The sequence below is a fragment of the Lepisma saccharinum genome, chromosome 10 (assembly GCF_977018435.1).
Source record: "Lepisma saccharinum chromosome 10, izLepSacc3.1, whole genome shotgun sequence".
NCBI lineage: Eukaryota > Metazoa > Arthropoda > Insecta > Zygentoma > Lepismatidae > Lepisma > Lepisma saccharinum.
In genome coordinates, this window is record NC_139238.1 from 8,495,739 (window position 1) to 8,517,915 (window position 22,177).

The window sequence follows — 22,177 nt, forward strand, 5'->3', positions numbered from 1 at the left end:
CAAGTTTGATTTGTTTTGCTCAGGATAGTGTAAGCTTTCATTTAAATAAGGTTTCTGATCAGTGTATCAATAATCATGTATTTTATGTATAGTTTCATGTATTTTTTTAGAAAAATAAATGACTAACTTCAAGAGCGAATTTCGTGCAATGCCCCCCCTTCAATTTCACCCAAATTTTATATACAGGTAGCTGACAGTGGGTACTAATGCTTCATGGAAAAATTGGGATGGGCGGTTCAGAGACAGTGTGATAAAAAAATCATTTGCATTAAAAGTTAATCTTATTAAAAATACTTATGTATGTAGCACAAAGTCTGAAGTACAATATGTTTTGAGGTATAATATTCAAAATTTCTGTTCACTATGTGTGAAGGTAAGCATAGGGTGTAACCTGGTGGGGGCAAAGGGAATCATTTTCCCTATCCAAAATTTATATATTAATTAAAACCTACAAATAATAATTGCAGTGGAACCCCGATTTCAAGTTCCTCGATTTTACATTTCCCTGCATTTTACATTCAATATTGGTGGTCCCAACATAGCAAATTTTCCTCGGTTATATATTTTTTCTCGCATTCTAAGTTTTTTTCAGCTTTGTCCCCTGAATAACCTAAAATCGAAGTTCCACTCTATCTAAGTAAGTTTCAACTGTCTTCAATTTTTTAAAAATATTATAATCATAGTCATTAGCATTCCCAAGCTTAGCAAATTTTCTTCGAGAACTTTCTTCTTTTTGTGCATTTTATCTCAATATGGATTTTTTTATGCTCTTCACGGAGAATTAATAATACACATTTGTGCTGATTGAAGTTTTTCCAAATGGAGCTTTTCTTGCCACATACCAGAGAAAATCTCTTTGTGATGGGGTGGTTGGAACACTTAGAAGACTTGTATAGACATCAACAGTATCAAGTAACAAGTTCAGCAATGAAGTACCAATTCCATAGAAATAGTATTAGAGGCATAAATTTCTTATTAATCACGTAAGGTGAAATGATAACAACCTGCAGTACAATGTGTCAGCGATTGCAAAGTATACAACAGCACCAGGAAGATTAAGTATGCACTGTTTTGAACTTAGGCTACAGGTTATTTGCAGTGTTCGGTAAGTTACTTTTTACAAGTAACCGAGTTTCAGTTACTCATTTAAAAAGTAACTCTGTAAGCTGAGTTACTTTACAGTTACTGTAAAAGAAACTTACAGTTAATGATCATTGATTTGTGTAAAAATTACAAATTGTGTTTCTAGTACATAATTCGTATGTCTTCATAAATCTACATTACTACTGCAAATAAATGATGAAACACAGAATCAACTTTGCTTGAACGATTTTAATTAAGAAATCATTTGAATGCTGACCACGGTATTTTGAATATGGTGTCATTGATTCCACTTGCACCTATTTCTTTCTCCTCCATTCTAAGTTCAACAAAATCCGAAGATCCACTCCTTCAACGATGACTGTTTCCTAGCTCGACAGTCCACCTAAAACACTTAAGTTTTCACATACAAGTAGATATGAATTGAAGTAAAGCGTGGATGATGTTAGCATGCAACAAAGCATAGCTTCCTTGACAGGCCAGCAATTCCAAGAAAATCCTTTTACGTAGCATCCAGAGAAGGTACAGATATATTTTCTTTACAGTTGGGAAAAGAAAATGTGAACGGCACAATTTGTAGTGCATGAAATTTTGGCAATGCACAGTATACAATCGAGTAAGTATTTTTCGGTACTATCTTCATGGGCGTAACTTGGGAACTTGGGAACTATCTTTGGTTGAGAGAATCAAAGTTTTCAGTCCCATAAAAATAGTGTCAAAGATTATTTGCTAAATACATTTGAAAAATCACAATAATTACTCTTTTTTGTTTGTTCCTAAAGTGCCAGGAGGTTCACAAAATATATATAACTTGTAGGTTTTAATTAATATATAAATTTTGGATAGGGAAAATGATTCCCTTTGCCCCCACCAGGTTACGCCTATGCATACCTTCACACATAGTGAACAGAAATTTTGAATGTTATACCTCAAAACATATTGTACTTCAGACTTTGTGCTGATACATAAGCATTTGTAATAAGATTCTCACCGGGACCTTTAGTACATGACCTCTGTTTGACACTTAGTCCGGAGACCGAAGTCCCCTTCCTAGGTGTCGGGCCCAGCTAACGGTTTTGATTCCAGGGTACGTGTGACCGGATCGGTTTTTACCCCCGACGAATAGCCGACTCGTGCATAAAGTGACGTTGAATAGTAATAATAATAATAATCAATAATAATAATAATTGATGTTAGCCAGCAGAAATGCTTTGCTGACTTAACGTTGAACTAAAATATAAATACCACCAGTTATGAGGATTAGTATACTATTTGTATGAACACAAATCATAGCCAAATCATAAATAACAAAAATGTATATTATATAACACACAAAAATAATACCTTTTACAAAACCCCTCGCTATCATTCAGCATTCACACACTCATTCAACTTCAGGGGAACAATTACATTAAGATAAGTACATTGGCCCTTTTTTAGACACCATGCGATATTTAGTTTTTCTTATGAATATTAAACTGCGCCCGAAGACGTTAATTTGCTTAGAATTAAAGATACTAAACTTTCATCTGCGCGTGCTCGTTACATTCTGCCAACGGGCATGACACGTAAACTTTTTATTCTTGCAATTTATTTAGACATTTAAATAATTATTGTAGAATTATCACTAATGCGCCTTGGAACTTCAATAACATTAGGCTTAGATATCAACTGCAAGGCACACATGTTTACAGAATAAAAATTAAGACTCTGATGTATGAATACATTAAAAATAGCACGAAGTTAACTTACTTCCTCACCTAGCAAACTTGAGAGGTGATCTATGCAAGAGATACACGGTTTATGCTGTTTTTAATCAAATATTTTACCGAGTAAAGCATATAAGGTGACATAAATAAAAATTATTACTCAACAGTTCGGCGCAGAGCGTGGAAAAACAACAGTATGCTGTGAATATATCTTCCGAATTAGCAATTGTCGTGAAATTTAGATGATGCTGGCGAGAAATAATTATAATCAATACCTTCGCGACTTTTAATTTTAAGTACTGGTATCTTTTCTTCCGACGGCCGATCTTTGGAGGCTTGGGTAGATGATCACTCACACATATAGAAAATTAACAGTAGTATACTATACCATCTCGGCGTTCTAGACGTTTCAGCGACGTTTACCGTAGTCCTCGAAACGGCGGCGGGACGTCAATCCGCGGTCCTTTTTGCGACACTAACACTTCCCCACGCTACTTCTTTGTAGCGGCACTTCGCAATCTTCTGGGACACACCTTCCTTTTACGCTTCGGCATCACGGCGATCATCTTGTCGGCCTCGTAATGGAGCGATTAATTGATTCGCATCGTCTCTCTCTCTCTCTTTCTGGGGGGACGGCGAAAAAACGGGCGAAGTTCCTTTACCGGGGGTACTCGTGGATTCTCGCTGCTAATCTCACGCGGGACGTCGGCGTCGTCTCAAGACGCAGTAGGTGTCGCTTCATTATCTCAATCTTCTCTTCTGGACGGTAGATCTAAGTGTGGGCAGGTGTCGCTTCATCTTCCAATTTCTCTCTCTCTCTCTCTCTCCGTAGAATTCTCGTCGGGCGTCGGTGTCGGCGTCGAAGTACTCTAGGAATGCTGTTTCGACTGGCGGCTTTCGGCGGTATCATTTCATGGCTTCTGATCGGGCTGTGGGCGTCATTTGTGGCGATGCGGCGTTTTAGTGGTGTGGCGTCGCGACGCTGAGCGATGATCTGCTGCGTTGTCGGCTTCATGCAGGCTAGGAAGACCCAAGGCCCTCCTTCTCTCGTGATTAGCCCGCCATTGTGGTATTAATGTTCCTCGTCACAAAACGAATAACCCGAATCCAGTGCACAGGTCACAAATTAACACTGCGTATTCGTACAACTAGTCACTGTCCTTCACTCACGCAGGATAAAATACACGGCGCGGTAGAAAAAAGACAAAGTCCCGAATCTTTACTCCGACTGTCGAGAGGTGTTGTCGGTTCGAAAACTGGCGGTAGACTGTACTTGTTTGTTCGTTCTGCCACTATATAAAGACAGCTTGAAACTTCGAATACAACGGACTGACTTTTAGGCGCGGAAATCTGAAGTTACGACGTTGGTGGTCAAGCGTCCCTCTTTGCTTGATCCAGCTTCTTCAAGCACACGTGTTGCGTTAGAATGGGGTGAAAATAATAGTTCTACCCTCATCCGGTACGTAACATGTTCCTCCAGTAATTGGCCTCCCACGTTGACTTTCCTGTCGCCAAATGCACAAAAGTCGCTCAAAAACAGTGAAAGATTTATCACAGCACATTGTTGGTTCCGAGCTCGTACGACCGAAAGGGGGAAAAGTTGACAAAAGCAGAAAAACACAAAAGGTTCCGAAACGTGGTGTTTTTCTACCGAAGCTTCAAGCGGATACGAAGTCACAGAAAAATATAAAATAACGAAAACCTAGGATAAAAAAAAGTAGGTGACAAAAACTGATTGTCATAAGATTAACTTTTAACGCATTTTTTTTATTACCCTGTCTCTGAACCGCCCATCCCAATTTTTCCATAAAGCATTAGTACCCATTGTCAGCTACCTGTATATAAAATTTGGGTGAAATTGAAGGGGGGTATTGCACGAAATTCGCTCTTGAAGTTAGTCATTTATTTTTCTAAAAAAATACATGAAACTATACATAAAATACATGATTATTGATACACGGATCAGAAACCTCATTTAAATGAAAGCTTACACTATCTTGAGCAAAAGAAATCAAACTTGAAGTTTCTACGGCAAACCTGAGAGAAGATACTATAATGTATAGCCTAATGCGTGTCATTCAAAGTGGAGCCGCATGTGGCGTACAGGGAGATTTTTAAAATCGCGTAATATCTGAACCCCTTGACCAATCTCAAAAAAGTTGTCATTTTTGTAATCAGCATGAAAAGTTCCATAAGTATACTGAATTTCATCAAAATCGGAGATGGTGGGTGACATTTTCACAAAATTCTGGATGATTTGACATGGAATGACCCATACTTGAGCCTGCTTAGCTGCACACAGACGGCTGATTCGTGGCGGAATCGTTGACAAAGCAAGCCTCATTTCTTCATCGATGGATTTGAGTCTCTCTCTCTTTGATGTTTTAATTGCAGTCAACGTCGAGAAGCCCAGTTCACACAAATAAGTAGTTGAAAATGGTAATAACACATTAACTGCCATCTCGGAGATAGCCGGATATTCACTAACTTCCAAAAATTTTAATTTCAATGTTCTGTCTGCTTTCAAATCTGCCAGTTCCTCTTGTAAGCGTAAATTTTTCGGAAGATATTTCGAATCCATACTGAATGGATCACGAACCCAGTCAAAATCTTCAACGCTCTCTCCAAAATATTTTTTGAAAGTCTGCTGCAAGAGTACTAAATGTTCTTTAATTAAGTCCATCAACACCTTGTTGTCGTCAACAAGGGGCCATACAGTTTGGAACATCTCACACGATCCATTTTCAATTGTCTGTATCCACAAGTTCAACTTATTAATAAATCCTCGAATCTTATCCATACTAGTCAGAATATTTTCGTTTCTACCTTGCATTTTTCTGCTTAGTTCATTCAAGTGTACGAAAATATCGGAAAGATATGCCAACTTCTAAGTTGTCAACTTCTAGATACCCATTCATCATCTGCAAATAAATCCGCATACTCATGCCCCTCAATAGTAAAAAATGAAAGTACCTCCTCTTTAAGTTCAAACATTCGCGTTAACACTTTACCTTGAGATAACCATCGTACTTCTGTATGTAGCAGAAGTGCAGTGTGCTCTGATCCCATTTCTTGACACAAAACGTTAAAAAGCCGCATGATGAAGTTCACGACTTTTACTACTTCGTCCATCACAATTTTCAGAGGAGATGGCAAAGACTTAGCAACAATGGCTTCGCGGTGAACGAGACAATGGTCGGTTCGTAAGTTAGGATTTACTTCGCGTACTTTACCCACGAATCCTTTCACTCGGCCTGTCATAGAAGCGGCTCCGTCTGTACAAACACTAACGCAGTCCTCCCATGTTAATTCATTACGGACCACATATTCATTAGTCCTACGAAATATTTCTTCACCGGTTGCTCGCTCGGGTAGTTCTTTGTAAAAAAAAAAAGAAATTACTTGCAATTACATCCCCATCAACATACCTTATGTAGGAAAGAAGTTGTGCGTGACCTCCAATATCGGTGGACTCGTCGATCTGAAGTGAGAACTTTCGACTGCTCTTTATTTTCTCCTTCACAATGTCTTCGATGTCACTGGACATGTCACTAACTCGGAGGCTGATTGTGTCAGCAGAGAGGATTTTTTTTAAATTTCAGTAGCAGCTTCTGAACCCAGGACTATTTTTACCATTTCTTTACACGCGGGCATTAACAACGTTTCTGCTATTGTGTGTGTTTTTTTGGCCTTTACGATAAGTTAGGCTACCTTATAGCTAGCTTCCTGTACTTTTTGCGAATCACGTACCGACGTAGTCACGAGCGTCACTTGTTTTTTTATTTTGTTCCAACAACCGACGAAAATAATTCACATCTTTACTTAACAGAGAGGAATGTTTTGTTGACAATTGTCGTTTTAATTTACTGGGAACCATAGCAGCATTACTGAGTTTTTCACCACACACAACACACTCAGGGATTGGGCATGTTTTGTCACCACACCAAAAAAACCCGTAAGATAAATAGTTATCACTATATTTTCCGGTGAACTACTTTCTGTTTCTTTTTTTCGGGCTCGATGGTTTCACTACTTGCACTCGAGGACGAACCACTCCGTACAAGGAACTTATCCATATCGAAGAAAGAAAATAGTAAGACTGGTGTAGCAATCCAATACTCGCACTACTGCAGAGCACAGATGTGATAGAACTGATCTGAAATACTGTAATTGTTGTCTGACAATGTGTGGGTCCTTCGGCGAAGGAAAAGAGCAACAAAGTTTAAGAAGCGCCAACAAACAGGCACAAAAGAGCCAGACGTACACAAAAGATGCAGTGTTACAAACAAATAACTCACTTGAATAGCTCTATTGTATGATTGGTGCGGGCCGCTAAAAGACTTGCTAAAAGTCTTACGCGGCTTTCTTTGCGGTGAACACAAAGCTTGCCGCCTGTAACCCATCAAACCGGCCCAATATTACAGGCGAGAATACATATAAGATGAGCAAACTATAACAATATTGAGTAAATAAATTACATTTAATTTCTATGAAAATGTGACAGTTATCAGCAAGAATAAACAAGCACCTTCTTACTTAAAAGCGATAATTAATTTCTTACAATATTACAATAGTAGGTAAAAGTTCGCGTCACACCTTTCACCTTGTGACGGCACACTAGTGTGCCGCGGCACACTGAGTTAGGAGACCGGAGGGGGGGGGCATACTTCCGGGAAAATAATCCCAGGCCTTGAATGTATTTTATCCATTTATTTGTTATTTCATTTCAATGCCGGACTAAAGAAATTTATTTCAAACTTTCCTAAACTTAAGAGAAAGAATATTTCGCTTTAAAAAACGTATAATTAGAAAATATGTAGATCACAATATTCTACACCTAGGTATATATATATATATATTCCTCCTCGTAATCTCATTCCCACTCAAATTTTTGCCATCAATATTCATAAACATCTTTAAATCTTGATCGCTACTAGCGATTCGCTAGTACGCCATTGATGTTACCAATTGTCCAAAACTGAACAGCAAATGCTTTGAAGTCGGTTTCAGAAAAATACATATATTTAATATTTGAATAAAGAATAAAATCTGAGGTGCTGGATGTAGTAAATATTCACGCATACTGGAAATTTAATAAAATCACGTAAATTAGATATCATACTTTCATTTATTGCTGGTACGAGTTCCACGTGGATGATTTGTCATTAGTGACGAAAGCAACTATCGCTATCCAAAGGGATAAAATATGCTAACACAAATATATTTTTTTGAACTGTGTTTCTTTTTAATGCTCAAAAAAGGGTAAAACTGTCAAAGCCGGGAAACGTCTGTAACTCGTTTATTCTGTAATTGTTGACATTCGTAGTTACCTATTCTGCATTGCGAAAGATTGTTTAAACGAAATTAGTATCTATTGTCGACATATCGAGTAATTATTGTTCGTTCTTTTCTCGCTTCCTGAAGACGCAAAATGGCGGGCAAATCTTGACTAGCGTTGTGTTTCAAACGGCAAAGCAGTGTTTCAACCTTCTTAACAGAAAAATTCCCGCATAGCCCCAAAAACCATTCTGGATCGTATAACCATCCACGAATAGCCCCAAAAACCATTCATGATAGCCCCACGCACCATCACGGTAAGGTTAGGTTAGGCTGCTTTAGGTTGGGCAATATAGTGAAAAAACTGTGTGTTTGGAAACAGTTACCGGGGATTACGTCATCAGATGCTCGCAACATCCAGTTCAAGTACATGGATGGAAATGCAAGCAACAGCTTTCGTGCATCGGACGGACATTATTATAGAAAAATACATGATTTAGAGGCCAAATACATTGAAAAATGCGAGAAAAACACTTCTACGACCTTCCGAAATTACACAGAAACTCAATTCCGTAAGTACTTTCTCCTGTAAATTTGAAGAAATCCATTTCCCAGCTATGACATTTTTACCCACGGAAGGTAAAACTTCGATAGCGTCCCAACACCTCTCACTCGTTTATTTCGTAATTTTTAACATTCGTACTTACCTATTCTGCATTGCGAAAGATTCTTCAAGGTGCTATTTTGCTTTTTTCACGAAAAAAAGTTCAATTTTTGACATAAAGAGTAATTATTAAACCATTGACGTTAGCTCCAAAAACCATTGACGTTAGCCCCACAAACCATTGACGTTAGCCCCAAAAACCATCCACGGGTAGCCCCACAAACCATTGACGTTAGTACCAAAAACCATCCACGTGTATTCCCCAAAATCATTGACGTTAGCCCCAAAAATTCACGATAGTCCCACGAACCATCACGGGGACGAGGTATGCCTACGAGGTTAGGTTCCATTAGCACTCATTTCGTTCAATTTAGCATATACGGACAACATCGGTTGTCAGGAACATCAGGAAGAGCTTGGCAATTACTTTCGGGACCAAAGGCAAGTGTTTGGCATGGTGCGAGGAAAAGGGATTGTTGAAGAAGGACAAGTACTTTTTCTTTCCCCCCTTCTTTCCGGTTTGTGTTCACGATGGCCCCACGAACCACTCACGTTAGCCCCAAAAAACTATGCACGGGTAGCCCCACGAACCATTCACGATAGCCGCACGAACCATTCATGGAAACGAGAGGTATGCCTACGAGGTTAGGTTAGGTTCCATTAGCACTCTATTCATCGAAAAATTCCCTCCGTACGTTCAATTCCGCATATCCGGATAACAACGGTTTTCCTCGATTTCCTCCTACACGTTGTTTTTCCTCGCATCAGGACTGACGTTTTTTAAATTCCTTATACAATAAGCTTTCCAACGACGCGTATTTCTTAGGAAAAGCATCTAATATAGACTCTTACCAAGAATTTATGTAGTTTGCATATCAGGAGGAGAGGAAGCTTTACCAACTAAAATGCAATGTGCTTAGTTCATAAAGCAGTAGTTAATATACATTACCGCCCCCAAGTTATATGCTCTGTTCCATTCTGCGGACAAAATTGAATTGCAGTGGCATTAGGCTGGATGGAGTAAAGCAAAGTGGTAATATTTTTATACTCCCCATCCCAACGCAAGTTTCACAATAATATCGACAAAAGAAAAACTAAGCGGGTCATATTTTCTGTTTGCATCAACACTTGATTGCTCTCAATTTACCTCTCGCTGAATTAAACAATATACTCTAGCAGTCATTTAAGGTAAATTTCAAGGAAAAAAGTTACACAACATTCCAAACAGTAAATAGCAATGACACACGATAAATATGGAAAGAAATATTTATCGTCTTTCACATCGTTGTGCATTCTTACTGCTTCTTTACTCTTATTATGGAAACAGGATTTATGAATTGATTTCCTCCCGTCTTTGAATCTTGCCTCATACGTTCACTTGCAACCCATTTTTTAAGCAAATATTTGTTAGTACAACCATAGTACAACAGCTGAACTATGATCAAAATCTGCTGATCAGAGAAAATTTGCAGGTTAACTTTGACCTCAGATCACTGGGACTTAATCTCAGGTCAACTTTTGTATGCAAAATCAGAGTTCAGCATGACTTCAGGTCAATTTCACTGGCTAATCGAGGATGAACTGTTTTACACAATCGGCCCCGTGGCCCCCTCTATCTCACAGATACAAACAGCCTACTAAGCTCAGACATACAGAGGAACTAGGCGGAGACTGTGGTCATCTCAACCAATGGAGATGGAGAATTCATGCCTGGATAGGCAAATTTTAGTATGCTGTGCTGTTTAGTTTCTTCACTAAATAAAGTTTTCTACAAATTGAAAAATATATTTATGCAGTGTAAATTGTGCCTTGCATATTAACTATTGCTTCTCTATATCCTTACAGTTTGCCAACAATAAATTGAAACTACGAAGAGACGTTTTACATTGGGCCTTTTGCATACCCTCTTCTTGCACAACAGAAGACTTCAATGTGTCTCTGAATGAGGCACTGAAGCCACTTGGTTCTGCATTTGGTCTTCACCTGAAGGCAGATGTCCAGGACAAAATGTGCCAGGTGAAGAAAGAAACAACATTCACTACAGGAGGAATAGCCTTGATGTGAGATAATCTTTTATTAAGTTATTAAGCATTTAAGGATATGATGTGGAAGTACTTATATATTTATAAGTTATGGTATATCTGGTGAAGAGTTACACACCATGGCCTTACGGTCTAAGGCTTTGGGCCCAGGCTACAGGATATGCGCAGCTCCGAGTATCCTGGGGGAAATGAAACAACTTTTCCTGAGATTTCGGTCAGTGTATGGGACTGGTGACCACCCATCATCATGATGAAATTGGAGAGCTACGAATGAGTAACGTAACCTGGTCATGGAAAAGGTACAACAATGACTGCACCTCATAACTGTTTGGATGGTTGCCCACCTTTGCTGAGACATGTGGGAGTGAGGCCAGCAGTCAGTAGACAGGCACTGGTCGTCACGGGCTGTTATTTATTTAAGAAAAATACAAATATATTCACTTTGTTTATGCTATAAAGGTTCTAGAACTGAAGAAAAACATAAACTTAGCAGAACTACACTTGTTCCAAGATCAGTACATTTCCTTCCTTTTAAAAATACACGAGGTTGACATCCATGGCAGCATACTACAATGCCATGGGTTCCAGGTTCCAATTCTAGCCTGGACATGGGTGTTCTTTGTGTGTGTCCCTTCATCAATTCATCATATCATCACTCGTCCTCATCATCAACCACTTGTGGGTTGATGGATTAGAGGTTCATGGATCCATCCACAAGAGTCCAATTGAAAATGTAATCAATAGTTCCAACATAGACCTACAATATGCTGGATGCCATCTCGCGAGTGCAATTTTCAGTATTATTGTATGATGTTATGAGTCTTACCTTTATACCTAGGTATTATCTCACAATATTTAATCTTTAATTCTTTAATCCATTACAGAACACAAATGTTATTTATATATTGTAACTTCAACATGCTTTACTGGTGTTACTTTTACATAATAGACTGTACCACTAATGCAAGTACACTCCATCCAGTATAAAACTGTAATAGCCTAAAGTATCATTTCATTGTATCAACTCACTACTGTATTCCATTGTATTAGTATATTGTAATGTGAACACAAATTGACATGTTCGATATCACAGCATGTAAATTCAAACATGGATGAAATAAATCTGATCTAATCATCATAATTAGCCAAAAGTGGCAGAAAAGTGATGTCAAATAATAAAATTCAAAATAAAATAAAAATATCATTAACATTTACTGCTGGTTGTAGTGTTGAATAAGTGAAATAGGAAGGGATTGAAGAGTTGCACCCATTTCTCTATTCTCTGATAGTATTAGATTATGTAATATCGCTTTCTAACTTCTTAGATTAATCAGAATAATGAAAAAATGATGATTAGATGAAGCTTGATGACAAACTCAAAACATTTGATGATAGGCCTACGTTTCTGAGCTCAGTACTCAACATATTCAGTCATCAGGATGGCAAGAAGATTTATTACTTTGCAATTGTTCAGGTACTGATGCAATGAATAACATATTGAATATATTGATTCATTGGTGTACCATGGACATTCCATATTGCAAATAATCAAGAATTAATATGAACATTTATTCCAACTACTAGCTGCTTTAAGATTGAGTTGGTTCTTAAGAAATAGTTCTTAGATATTTATTAAGATAAATCTGACTCCAGTAGTATGCATTAGAATTCAGAAGAAATTCAGTTCAAATGTGCTGTTTTTTCCAATGAACTTCTAAATGACAGGAAATGTGGTGTCAAGAATTAAACTACCTATGCTTTGAGTCAATAAATGAATTTATAACATATTGATTCTCCAATACATACAAACTTATAATTGGATACAATTCACCAATTGGAAATTGTCTTGATTTTCCAATTGGTTTCAGTTGAGATTCAAATTGAAACCAATACATTCCAATTTAAACCAATTCAACCCAATTGAAATTTCAATTGGAACCAATAGAAAATTCCAGCTGGGCAGTAATTATGTTAAAGGTGTAGACAAATCAATATTGTGCTTTAATTCTGGATAGCTTCTTAAAACCATCAACATTTCAACTGCATTCTACAGTTTTAGATATACCAAAAGCTATCATTGTGTTTTGTATAAATAATTCTACATTTACATTATTATTTTTTTTCTAGATGTGTCATGTGTTTTGTTGGCATTATAGTAGGACTGGCCTCATTATACGATGTATACTTCTTTAGCAAACGACCGGCCAATGAGAAGCTGTCACCTTGTAAGTAACGTGTTCTAAACAAGTATTTTATTCTAGGGCAAAAATTATCAGATAGTATGTTTAAAAATACATTCACTTTGTTACATACTAGTTTGATGTATTCTGCTACTTTCAAACTCTTGTCATGTGGACAACATAGAATTCCATATACATTCTAACTTTTCCTACAGCCTTCACATATCTGCCATACATTCTACAATGCACGTTCTAACTGGCATCTCCACCAATTTGTTGTTCCAGGGTGGTCCTCAGAGACCTAAATGGGCACCTTATACATACCAGATTCCGCCCTCTGTCCTGGAGGGTAGGTTTCATTAACCAATGGACAATGAGTCAGTGCTAGAGCAAATTATGACGAGTTCCGATTACAGTAAGTACCCTGCTTATGATGCAATTTATGAGAAGAGGTAAGTAAGGGTGGGTGGATGAACAAACTAATGGGAGGGAGCAGGCTATTATTTCAGGTCCAACCTCAGTGTTGGGTCGAGCAGGTGAGTGCCGGTCCTGCTGACTCGTCAGAGTATTATTCCTCTTGATAGACTCTGGCTTGGACCCCATGGCTTCTGGTGGTCCTGCAGCGAAATCAGCCCCTCTCTGAGCTTCCACTTCAGAGAACTTGTCGTGGTCTCCCTGTGACCTGCTTGTATTCTCCTCCTGAAGCAGGTTGCCGATAATGATAGGAAAGATAATTCATTCTTACCACTTGAAATTATAAACATTTCATGTGTTTCTAATTGTTGGAATAAACTATAAGTTCAAAAAGTAATGCCCCACACTTTTTTTATTGAGAATTATTTATTCAACATGAATGAAACTCAGCAAAGGTATATGTGTTATTTTTCTATTGTACAAACTCTCCATTCAATTCCTTGAGCCATTGCGGAATGAGGGCATGTATGCCATCCCCCATAACCATATCTCCACAACAATACTTTCATCTTCAAACCTTGTTCTGTGCATTGCATCCTTCATTGGGCCTGAACAAGAAATCTGATGGTGCAAGATTCAGGCTGTAGGGTAGATTGGGAAGCACAAACCAATCAAGTTTAGCGATTGCCTCCATTGTCCTCAGGTTTGTGTGAGATCGAGTGTTATCGTGGAGAAGCAAGATGTCTTCTGGATTTCTATTAAGCTGCACTCGTCGAAATTGCTTCTGGAGTTTGTTGAGGCTTGTCCACAAGAACAACTCCAAGGATATTCCCAAATATGGTTGCTCCAATCGCAGCAGATCATCCAGCTTTGCTTCTCCCCATTTTGACATTTGATTTGCTAAGCCCAGCATCCAACTGTACTCCTATCTAGTGCATCACTTTCCTAAACAGAACACAATTGATTGTGAATGTTTACCACACTTTCATTTCCCACAATTAAAAAGTCAATGATGGCTAGCTACCTGTGACATGTGTATCTTACTTCTAGCATTTTAGCTGACTGCTACAATGGCACCCCTGTCAGACAACCATGAAATTATGCACATACATGCACAAGATGTCCAACTTTATGGATACAAATTCCTCCCTTGATATCTTACTTCGGGAGTGAGTGAGTGAGTGAGTGAGAAAAAAAAAGAGGGGAATTACTTTCTGAACAATCTGTGAATATTTATTCATAATCAATCAATAACAATTCTAATTCCTTTTTTTTTAATTTCAGCAACACGAGATAGGGCCATACTTTGCTTTTCTGCCATCAGTAATGGACGAACCATACTGGATGTCAAGCCTGTTCCGGGATCCATAGATTGTATTCATGGAATAAGAGTTTGCACTATGTTCTGTGTTATCATTGGCCACAGATGCTTGGTATCCTTTAGCTCTCCATTAGCCAATGCAAAATTTGTAGAAGATGTAAGTATGCACTTAAATATACACTAAATAAAATCTTATGTGTTCATATGTTTTACTTTGTGTGGTAATTTTGCATAGCTGTGTAATGGTAATTCTTCAACATCGTGCAGATGTATGGATTGGTAATAGATATAATTAACTATTTTAAAGGAAATATTCACCATCAATAATAATCCTATGCGTAACAGGCCATGAAGGGCCTTGGCTTACCTACCGACTGCCGGTCTCCCTCCCACGCTTTCTTCATCACTTCTAAGCATGGAAATCTTCAACCAGGATTGGAATAGTCGGGGGTCAGCCCAACGTATCCCCAGCCGTTGTACTAGGTCTACGCGACCGGATTACGCTTATTCATTCGAAGCTCCCCAATTTCCTACACCTGGTACACATGATCTGCATTCTTCATACATTTCACAGTACTAAACACTGTTTCCTTCCATTTGTATTTTGGATTTTGATGCTGGTCCCGCATTCTGGCGAAAAATAATAGTCGCCTTGACTTATGTCCCAGCCTTAATATTATGGGGAAAAAATGTGTCTCAGTGTCCAGATGGACAGACGTCCGTACAACTAACTTGTCTAGATTATTTATTATGTTTCATAATGAATTATACATACTATGCTGTACTAATCACTAAAAATGCATTTCAGTCTCATCGAGGGATTGATAGAATGACTCTGGCAAATGGAAGTGTGATTGTGGACACATTTTTTGTCCTGAGTGGAACGTTACTTGCATATTTGTTTTTTAAGGGTATGGATAAGACAAGGAAATTCAATGTCATTGAATATTATCTTCATAGGATTTTGAGGTGAGTTAACAAATATATTTATGAATTTAGAATAAGAAAAATGTGTACACTGGCAATGTTAAAACATGGAGTAAAATGAATATAAAATACATTAAAACTTTATACTGTTTCATGCAGGAAGATCATGAAGGGCAATAGGGTTGATTGCTGCTCCCAACTGACAGGCTTTTGGATATATGTATTATTATGGCTGATACTCAAATATTCTGTTTTTATTCCCAAGTTTAACAGGCTCGAGAATATTTTTTAAAGTTTGATTTAAGTCCAAGTCATGCTCATGATATTCTGATGGGAATTAGACCTACAGTTTAAATTTGTATCCAAACCTCAAAAGGGGATCGAACCGGAGACCCCTTGAGAGAATGTTTTTTGTCTCCTTCTTATTTACTTTACTCCTCATATACGATCGTTCAGTTTACTGTGGTAATGGGATGAATTATGGTAATGACATACAATAATAAACCATCTATCCCAGCCCTGGACTCTATTCTTGAAAAATATGTATACTCTAATCTCTAGAACATCGAAGCCAGCTTGATTCCTGTGTGCAATACGATATATTGAAGAGGTTTACTTGAGATTCATTGATTTGATGAGAGAAAACCTCTTCATCATTCACCGCCATGAAATCTTCAAGAGTTATTTAGTTCGACATACTTTTTATGCATTCCCCCTCCCAACTGTAATTTCTGTCATTCACACAGTAAAACTGATACATGAATCAATAATCACCAAGGCTTTGAATCAAAATACAGAAAGTCTAATATGCATGTATGAGGTGTGTGTGTGTGTTATGTATTTAAAAATCACGAACATGTTCTCCCTGTACTTAATCATCACAAAATTCTCAACATGGCAATAAGGAAGGAACTATAAACGACCTTCACTATATGTAACAGTGGCGTGCCCAGGATTTTTGAGACTGAGGGTTATGTGTACTGCTTTAATAGTGAGTCCTCATTTTGCCATCTTTTTCTGCCATTGATGTTCTTTTTTTTTTAGGAATATTGGCCCCAGGGGGAGGGGTTATAACCATGCCACTGATACATAATGTCATGAATAACAACCCATAAAGCAAAGCTTAAATCTAGGAGTGAAACACATTCATATTCCACCAGAAATGCCAATGATATTAATATACCACTCTGCTTGCCAATCTTAATTTAGTTATATGGTGCTTAAAATCTAGAATGAACGCAAAGGAGGTAACACTACAGAAGTACAAACACTTTCTTAAGACACTACATGATTCACTGATTATGATCAGAGGCAAAGTAAGACTACATTCAATTAAAACTGAAAATTCCTGTGAATTATTAGAAAATATATTATTTTAAACTAGACGTAAATTATATTTATAATATTATTATTATTTCTGTCATTTTTTTGCACACACCCACTGCATGTATTTTATCTGTTATTATTTCTTTGTGTAGTAGTAGTAGTAGTTTATTCATAAGTTGTTTTTTTATTATTATTTTGTTATTTCATTCATGTAGTGTGTCTACCCAGGAGTACCTAAAACCAATGCAATCAATAAAATGGGAAATGATTTATCACTCATAAGACTTTTCAAACTATATTATTTGTAGAAACAGAGAAATGTTTCTTCACTTCTTTTCAAATTGTGTTCGCAAAACTGATGTCATTCCTATTCCTATGAATGTAATACAGTACAATATAAGCACATTTATATGCAAAATTTATTTTTAAAAAATATTTATACCTGGCAACCCCAAATGATAGATTTATTATTAGAATTTAGGTTTATGTTGGTGCCATGTCAAAAACATTTTACATGTAAAACCTCTCCTTTTCGTGAGTGGTCCCATGAACAATGTTGTAACCAACAAACATGAGATTTTACAGAAATAATCTTCCATATTGCCTCCTCATACATGTGGCTTTTTCAAAACAGAAGTTTCGTGGTTAAAAATTAATTCCATATGTCCATAAAAGGTATACAGTAGAGTAATGCATTGGACCACTTTCGCTCGAAAATACTCGATCGAATCTCCCATGCTCGAGCATAATTCGCTCAAATATATAGAATTTAAAATATCATTTCAATGGGACAATAACCGTACAAATATATGTGTAAAAATCCATCCTGGTAGTTTCAGCTCATAATCATCTATTCATTTTCATATGAGGGACATTCAAATAAAACCCGGTCAGTGCGTCTAAATGTGCCGTACATGTACGGTGCCACCACGTAACTGCGGGTATGGTAGCACCAGCTATTGGTCGAGAGACTGAGGCGTGCGCACCATTTGACGTTGCATAGCGCCAGTGTGGTATCATGTCGAAGAGAAGGTGGTCACACAAGTTATCGTCAAGTACAGAACATGCAGGCGAGTAAGCAGGAACAACGAGGAGTGATTCGTTTTTTGGCGGCGGAAGGAGTTGGAGGCCGTGAAATGTATCGATGGATGAAGGCTGTGTACGGTGAGTACAGTCTGAGTCATTCAAGTGTTGTGGAATGGCTCAAACGATACCTTGAGGGGCACGAGTCACTGGAAGACGATGCTCGTCCTGGACAGGCTCATCGTGTCATCACACCGGAAATGATTGCGGAAGTGAATGCTTTAGTCTTGGACAACCGCAGAATCACCATAGACGACATCCATCGGTTACTGGGTATTAGCGTGGGCACCGCCCACAGCATCATGCATCAACACCTGAACTTTCGCAAAATTTGTGCGCAGTGGGTTCCCCACCACCTGACCGCCGAACAGCAGAAAAATCGAATGGGCCTGTCTTTGAGTCATCTGCAACATTATCATGAGGAGGAATACGGCTTTCTGTCACGTATTGTCACAGGTGACGAAACATGGTGTCACCATTTTGAACCAGAAAGCAAGCGTCAGAGCAAGCAGTGGAAAAATTCGAATTCACCACCTCCAAAGAAAGCAAAGGCCGTGCACACCAGTTCTGGTAAGGTCATGATGTCCTTTTTTTTTACCACAAGGGCCTACTGCTTGTCGAGTTCCTGGAACGGGGAACCACCATCAATGCCCAGCGTTATCAAGCCACGTTACAGAACCTTCGACGAGCCATCAAGTCGAAACGCCCAGGCATGTTGTCCAACGGCATTATCCTCCTGCATGATAATGCCCGCCCACACACGGCCAATGCGGTGAAGACGACAGTGCAGCAGTTTCGGTGGGAAATGCTGGAACATCCACTTTACAGTCCAGACCTTTCTCCGTGTGATTTCCAGGTTTTTGGACCTCTCAAACAAGTTATTCGCGGACATCGATTCGCATCAGACGACGAAGTGTGTGAATGGGTCCAGGCCTGGATCCGAGAGCAGCCTACTAGCTTCTTCAAGGATGGTATCGACCGGCTTGTGTCGCAATGGGATAAATGTGCAAACAGTTTTGGCGATTATTTTTGAGTATGTGTACTGTATGTATCTACATTTTTGAGTACGTGTAATGTGTATAACTACATTTTTCACTTAATACACTGATTACACTAGTGTCCGGGTTTCATTTGAATGCCCCTCATATATTACTATGTATTGATAAGGTAAAATCACATTTTTACATGTAGATGATGACTATATTCACTTTAGTTTCAATTTCACTGCTTCTATCCCTTCACAATACATATTTGAGGGCCCACTGCTACAGACAAACTGCGATTATACGTGAACTACTGGGCTTTGAGGATATACCGGTCGTTTGAATTTTTGAGCGTTATTCACTCAAGTGAAGAAACTGTCCATTCCGTAAGCCATCTAGCATCATCCGTGTGAAGTATTAGATGATCGAGCAAAAAATCCTTGGTGCAGCACTCTAGTATACAGCTAATATCACTACCATATTCCCAAAGTTAATCAATCTTTTATTTTTTGACGTAACAGTTTTTAAGTCATTGTTTGTGCATGAGTTCTTTCTAGAATATACAAAATTGCTTTACATTTAAATTATTGTTTTATCTCCCCCCCACCCTATCGTTGTTTCACAGAAGATACTTTAAGACTATTTGGAACAAAAATGAAACCATTGCCCTTTACAATTGTTACATTTTCTTAAGAATGTTAATAAACTATATCCCAGTTAAACATCTGGATTGACCATCAAACTTGTTACATTTATTGGAAGTTGAACTTTTAAATTATATTAAGTTTTGTATAATGTATTCCTTTCCCTATTATATTTTGGACATTCCAGTATTATATGGTGCACGTCTGCACTTTCCCTGCCAAATTCACATCTCTCGTTATTCGTTACTTCAATTCTGAATAAATGTTGTTAAGTACATAAATGTCCCGATCTCAGTCTGTTTATTAACATAATTACATTTCTTCTACCACCAACATCAAGAGACCATGGTTCATGTGGCTTGAATTGAGCAATTTTCAATAAGAACAAAATATTTTACTTCTCCATTGTCAAAAATGTTTGTTAAAACATTGTTCTTGTGACAGATTCAATTATGATGTGACAATGTGTGGGATGTATCATATTAATTTCACCTTTTTCACTTCTCACATTAGGTTAACACCTCCTTATATTATAGTCATTCTCTTCTATGTAACTCTTCTATCTAAGATTGGAGATGGTCCACTTTGGATGAAGGAAGTGGGGAAAGTTGAAGAAAAATGTTCACACAGTTGGTGGACAAATATATTATACATAAGTAATTATGTGGATCTAAAGAATATGGTAAGTGGTTTCCTTAAATTAATCATTTTTACCTACATTCTTCTTAAAGGTTCGCATAACCACTTTTTATACATGCAAAATAATATATGGTTATTTCAAGTGGTTTTTATTTTATTTGTTTTAAGTCCACTTCATGCACAGATAGGCTAATTGGGACTGGACCCACAGTTTAAAGTGGGATCGGAACCACCAGGTATCGAACCCGAGATCCCTTGATTACAAGGCGACAACGTTACCACTATGCCATTGGGGTGCTCACCAAGGTGGCAAGGTGTGTTGATAACAAATTTAAATGGGCAAAATATCACTTAAAGCAATGGTTGTTTGTTTAAGTTCGCTTTAAGTTCACATAGGCTAATCGGGACTGAGCCTACAGTTTAAAGTGGTATCCCAACCACTATTAAGACTTCCTTTTATAAAAACAAATATCCCATTTTATTTCAATACTTTCACTATGTGCCTCCACCAGGAATCAAACCTGGAACTCCTTGATTACAATGCGACATAGGGGAGACCCTAATATCATTTAAATGAGATGAATAATTAAACTAACTAACTAATAACTCTCTAGCCTTCCCGAACCCGAAGGTTCATGGCTGCAGCAACACAGGCCTTCCATCTGTCCCTATCCTGAGCAAGATCTATATATTCTTTTCCATCCTTACCAATTTCCTTTAGGTCCATCTCAACATTTTCCCTCCATCTTCGTCTTCCTACTGGTCTCTTACCATCAGGTTTCCCAACAAGAACCCTGTAAACTCCTCTTTCCTCTCCCATTCATGCCACATGGCCTGCCCACCTAAGTCTTCTTGATTTATTCATTCTAATAATATCCGGACCTGAATACAAATTATGTACTTCTAAATTATGATGAATAGTTAGTTACCTTTATTAAAATTAAATGTAATGTAAATTTGCCTTTAGAGCTGTTTTTAACAAATATATTCTCTCTATGCAGTGTGGAATACAAACATGGTACGTTGCAAGTGATATGCAGTTGTATGCAGTTGCTCCTCTAGTCTTATATCCCCTCTGGAAGTGGCCAAGAGTTGGGAGAATGGTTTTGTCTGCAGTATTTATCTTGTCAGTCATGGTACCTTTTATTGTGACTTATGCACTGAAGCTATCTCCAACAGTGTTGATTCTACATAGAGAGTAAGTGCCTTGTTACACGAATAATGTTAGCTCTGATAGTAGAATGGTAATGATACAGTTCAAAGTTATAAATATATTCTGCCTTTCTACTTAATTTATTTGATGCACCAAGATTAATGTGGAATTCAATTTAAGTTTGAAAATACTTTTATTCTTTATACATCTCGTATTGCAAGGTTTGCATCAATATCACTCAGTGGTGAAATAATGTTTCAGGGTAGGCTTCCAAGAGAGACCTTTAATGCCTGTTTACGTCCTATAAGAAAGGGAGGGGGGATAGGCGTAAGAACCCTGAAGAGCAGAAGGGAGTATACAGGATAGTGTGTGAATGCGGAAAGGAATATGTGGGACAGACCGGGAGGAGTATGCTAATTAGGTGGGGAGAGCATGATAAGGATGTAAAGGAGGGCATACCCAAAACTGGATTATCTGAACACATATTGGCCAACCGGCATAAGATTGTTAAAAGGGAGGTTATTAGGGAGGTTAACAATAAATTGGATAGAAATGTATATGAAGCTGCCTATATATGCGCGAAAAATTGGAACAAACTTAATAGGGACGATGGGAATTTAGAAGACGGCTGGGTTAACTTCTTTAAAAAATGGGAAAAAGCCGCAGAGAATAGGGACGAGATAGGCTTCCGTGTTACTCCCGAGGTTAGGAAAG

General features: G+C 38.0%; 1 protein-coding gene across 1 annotated transcript in view; it reads left to right on the forward strand.

The window, feature by feature from the left end:
- The window catches only part of LOC145994194 (nose resistant to fluoxetine protein 6-like), a 57,441-nt gene that overhangs the window by 16,898 nt on the left and 18,366 nt on the right, over nt 1–22,177 (forward strand). Inside the window, exons 3-8 of the mRNA XM_083130292.1 lie at nt 10,597–10,811; nt 12,921–13,018; nt 14,672–14,865; nt 15,517–15,677; nt 20,185–20,353; nt 21,312–21,508. Of these exons, the coding sequence (XP_082986418.1) occupies nt 10,597–10,811; nt 12,921–13,018; nt 14,672–14,865; nt 15,517–15,677; nt 20,185–20,353; nt 21,312–21,508 (1,034 nt within the window). The remainder of the gene's footprint in view (nt 1–10,596; nt 10,812–12,920; nt 13,019–14,671; nt 14,866–15,516; nt 15,678–20,184; nt 20,354–21,311; nt 21,509–22,177) is intronic.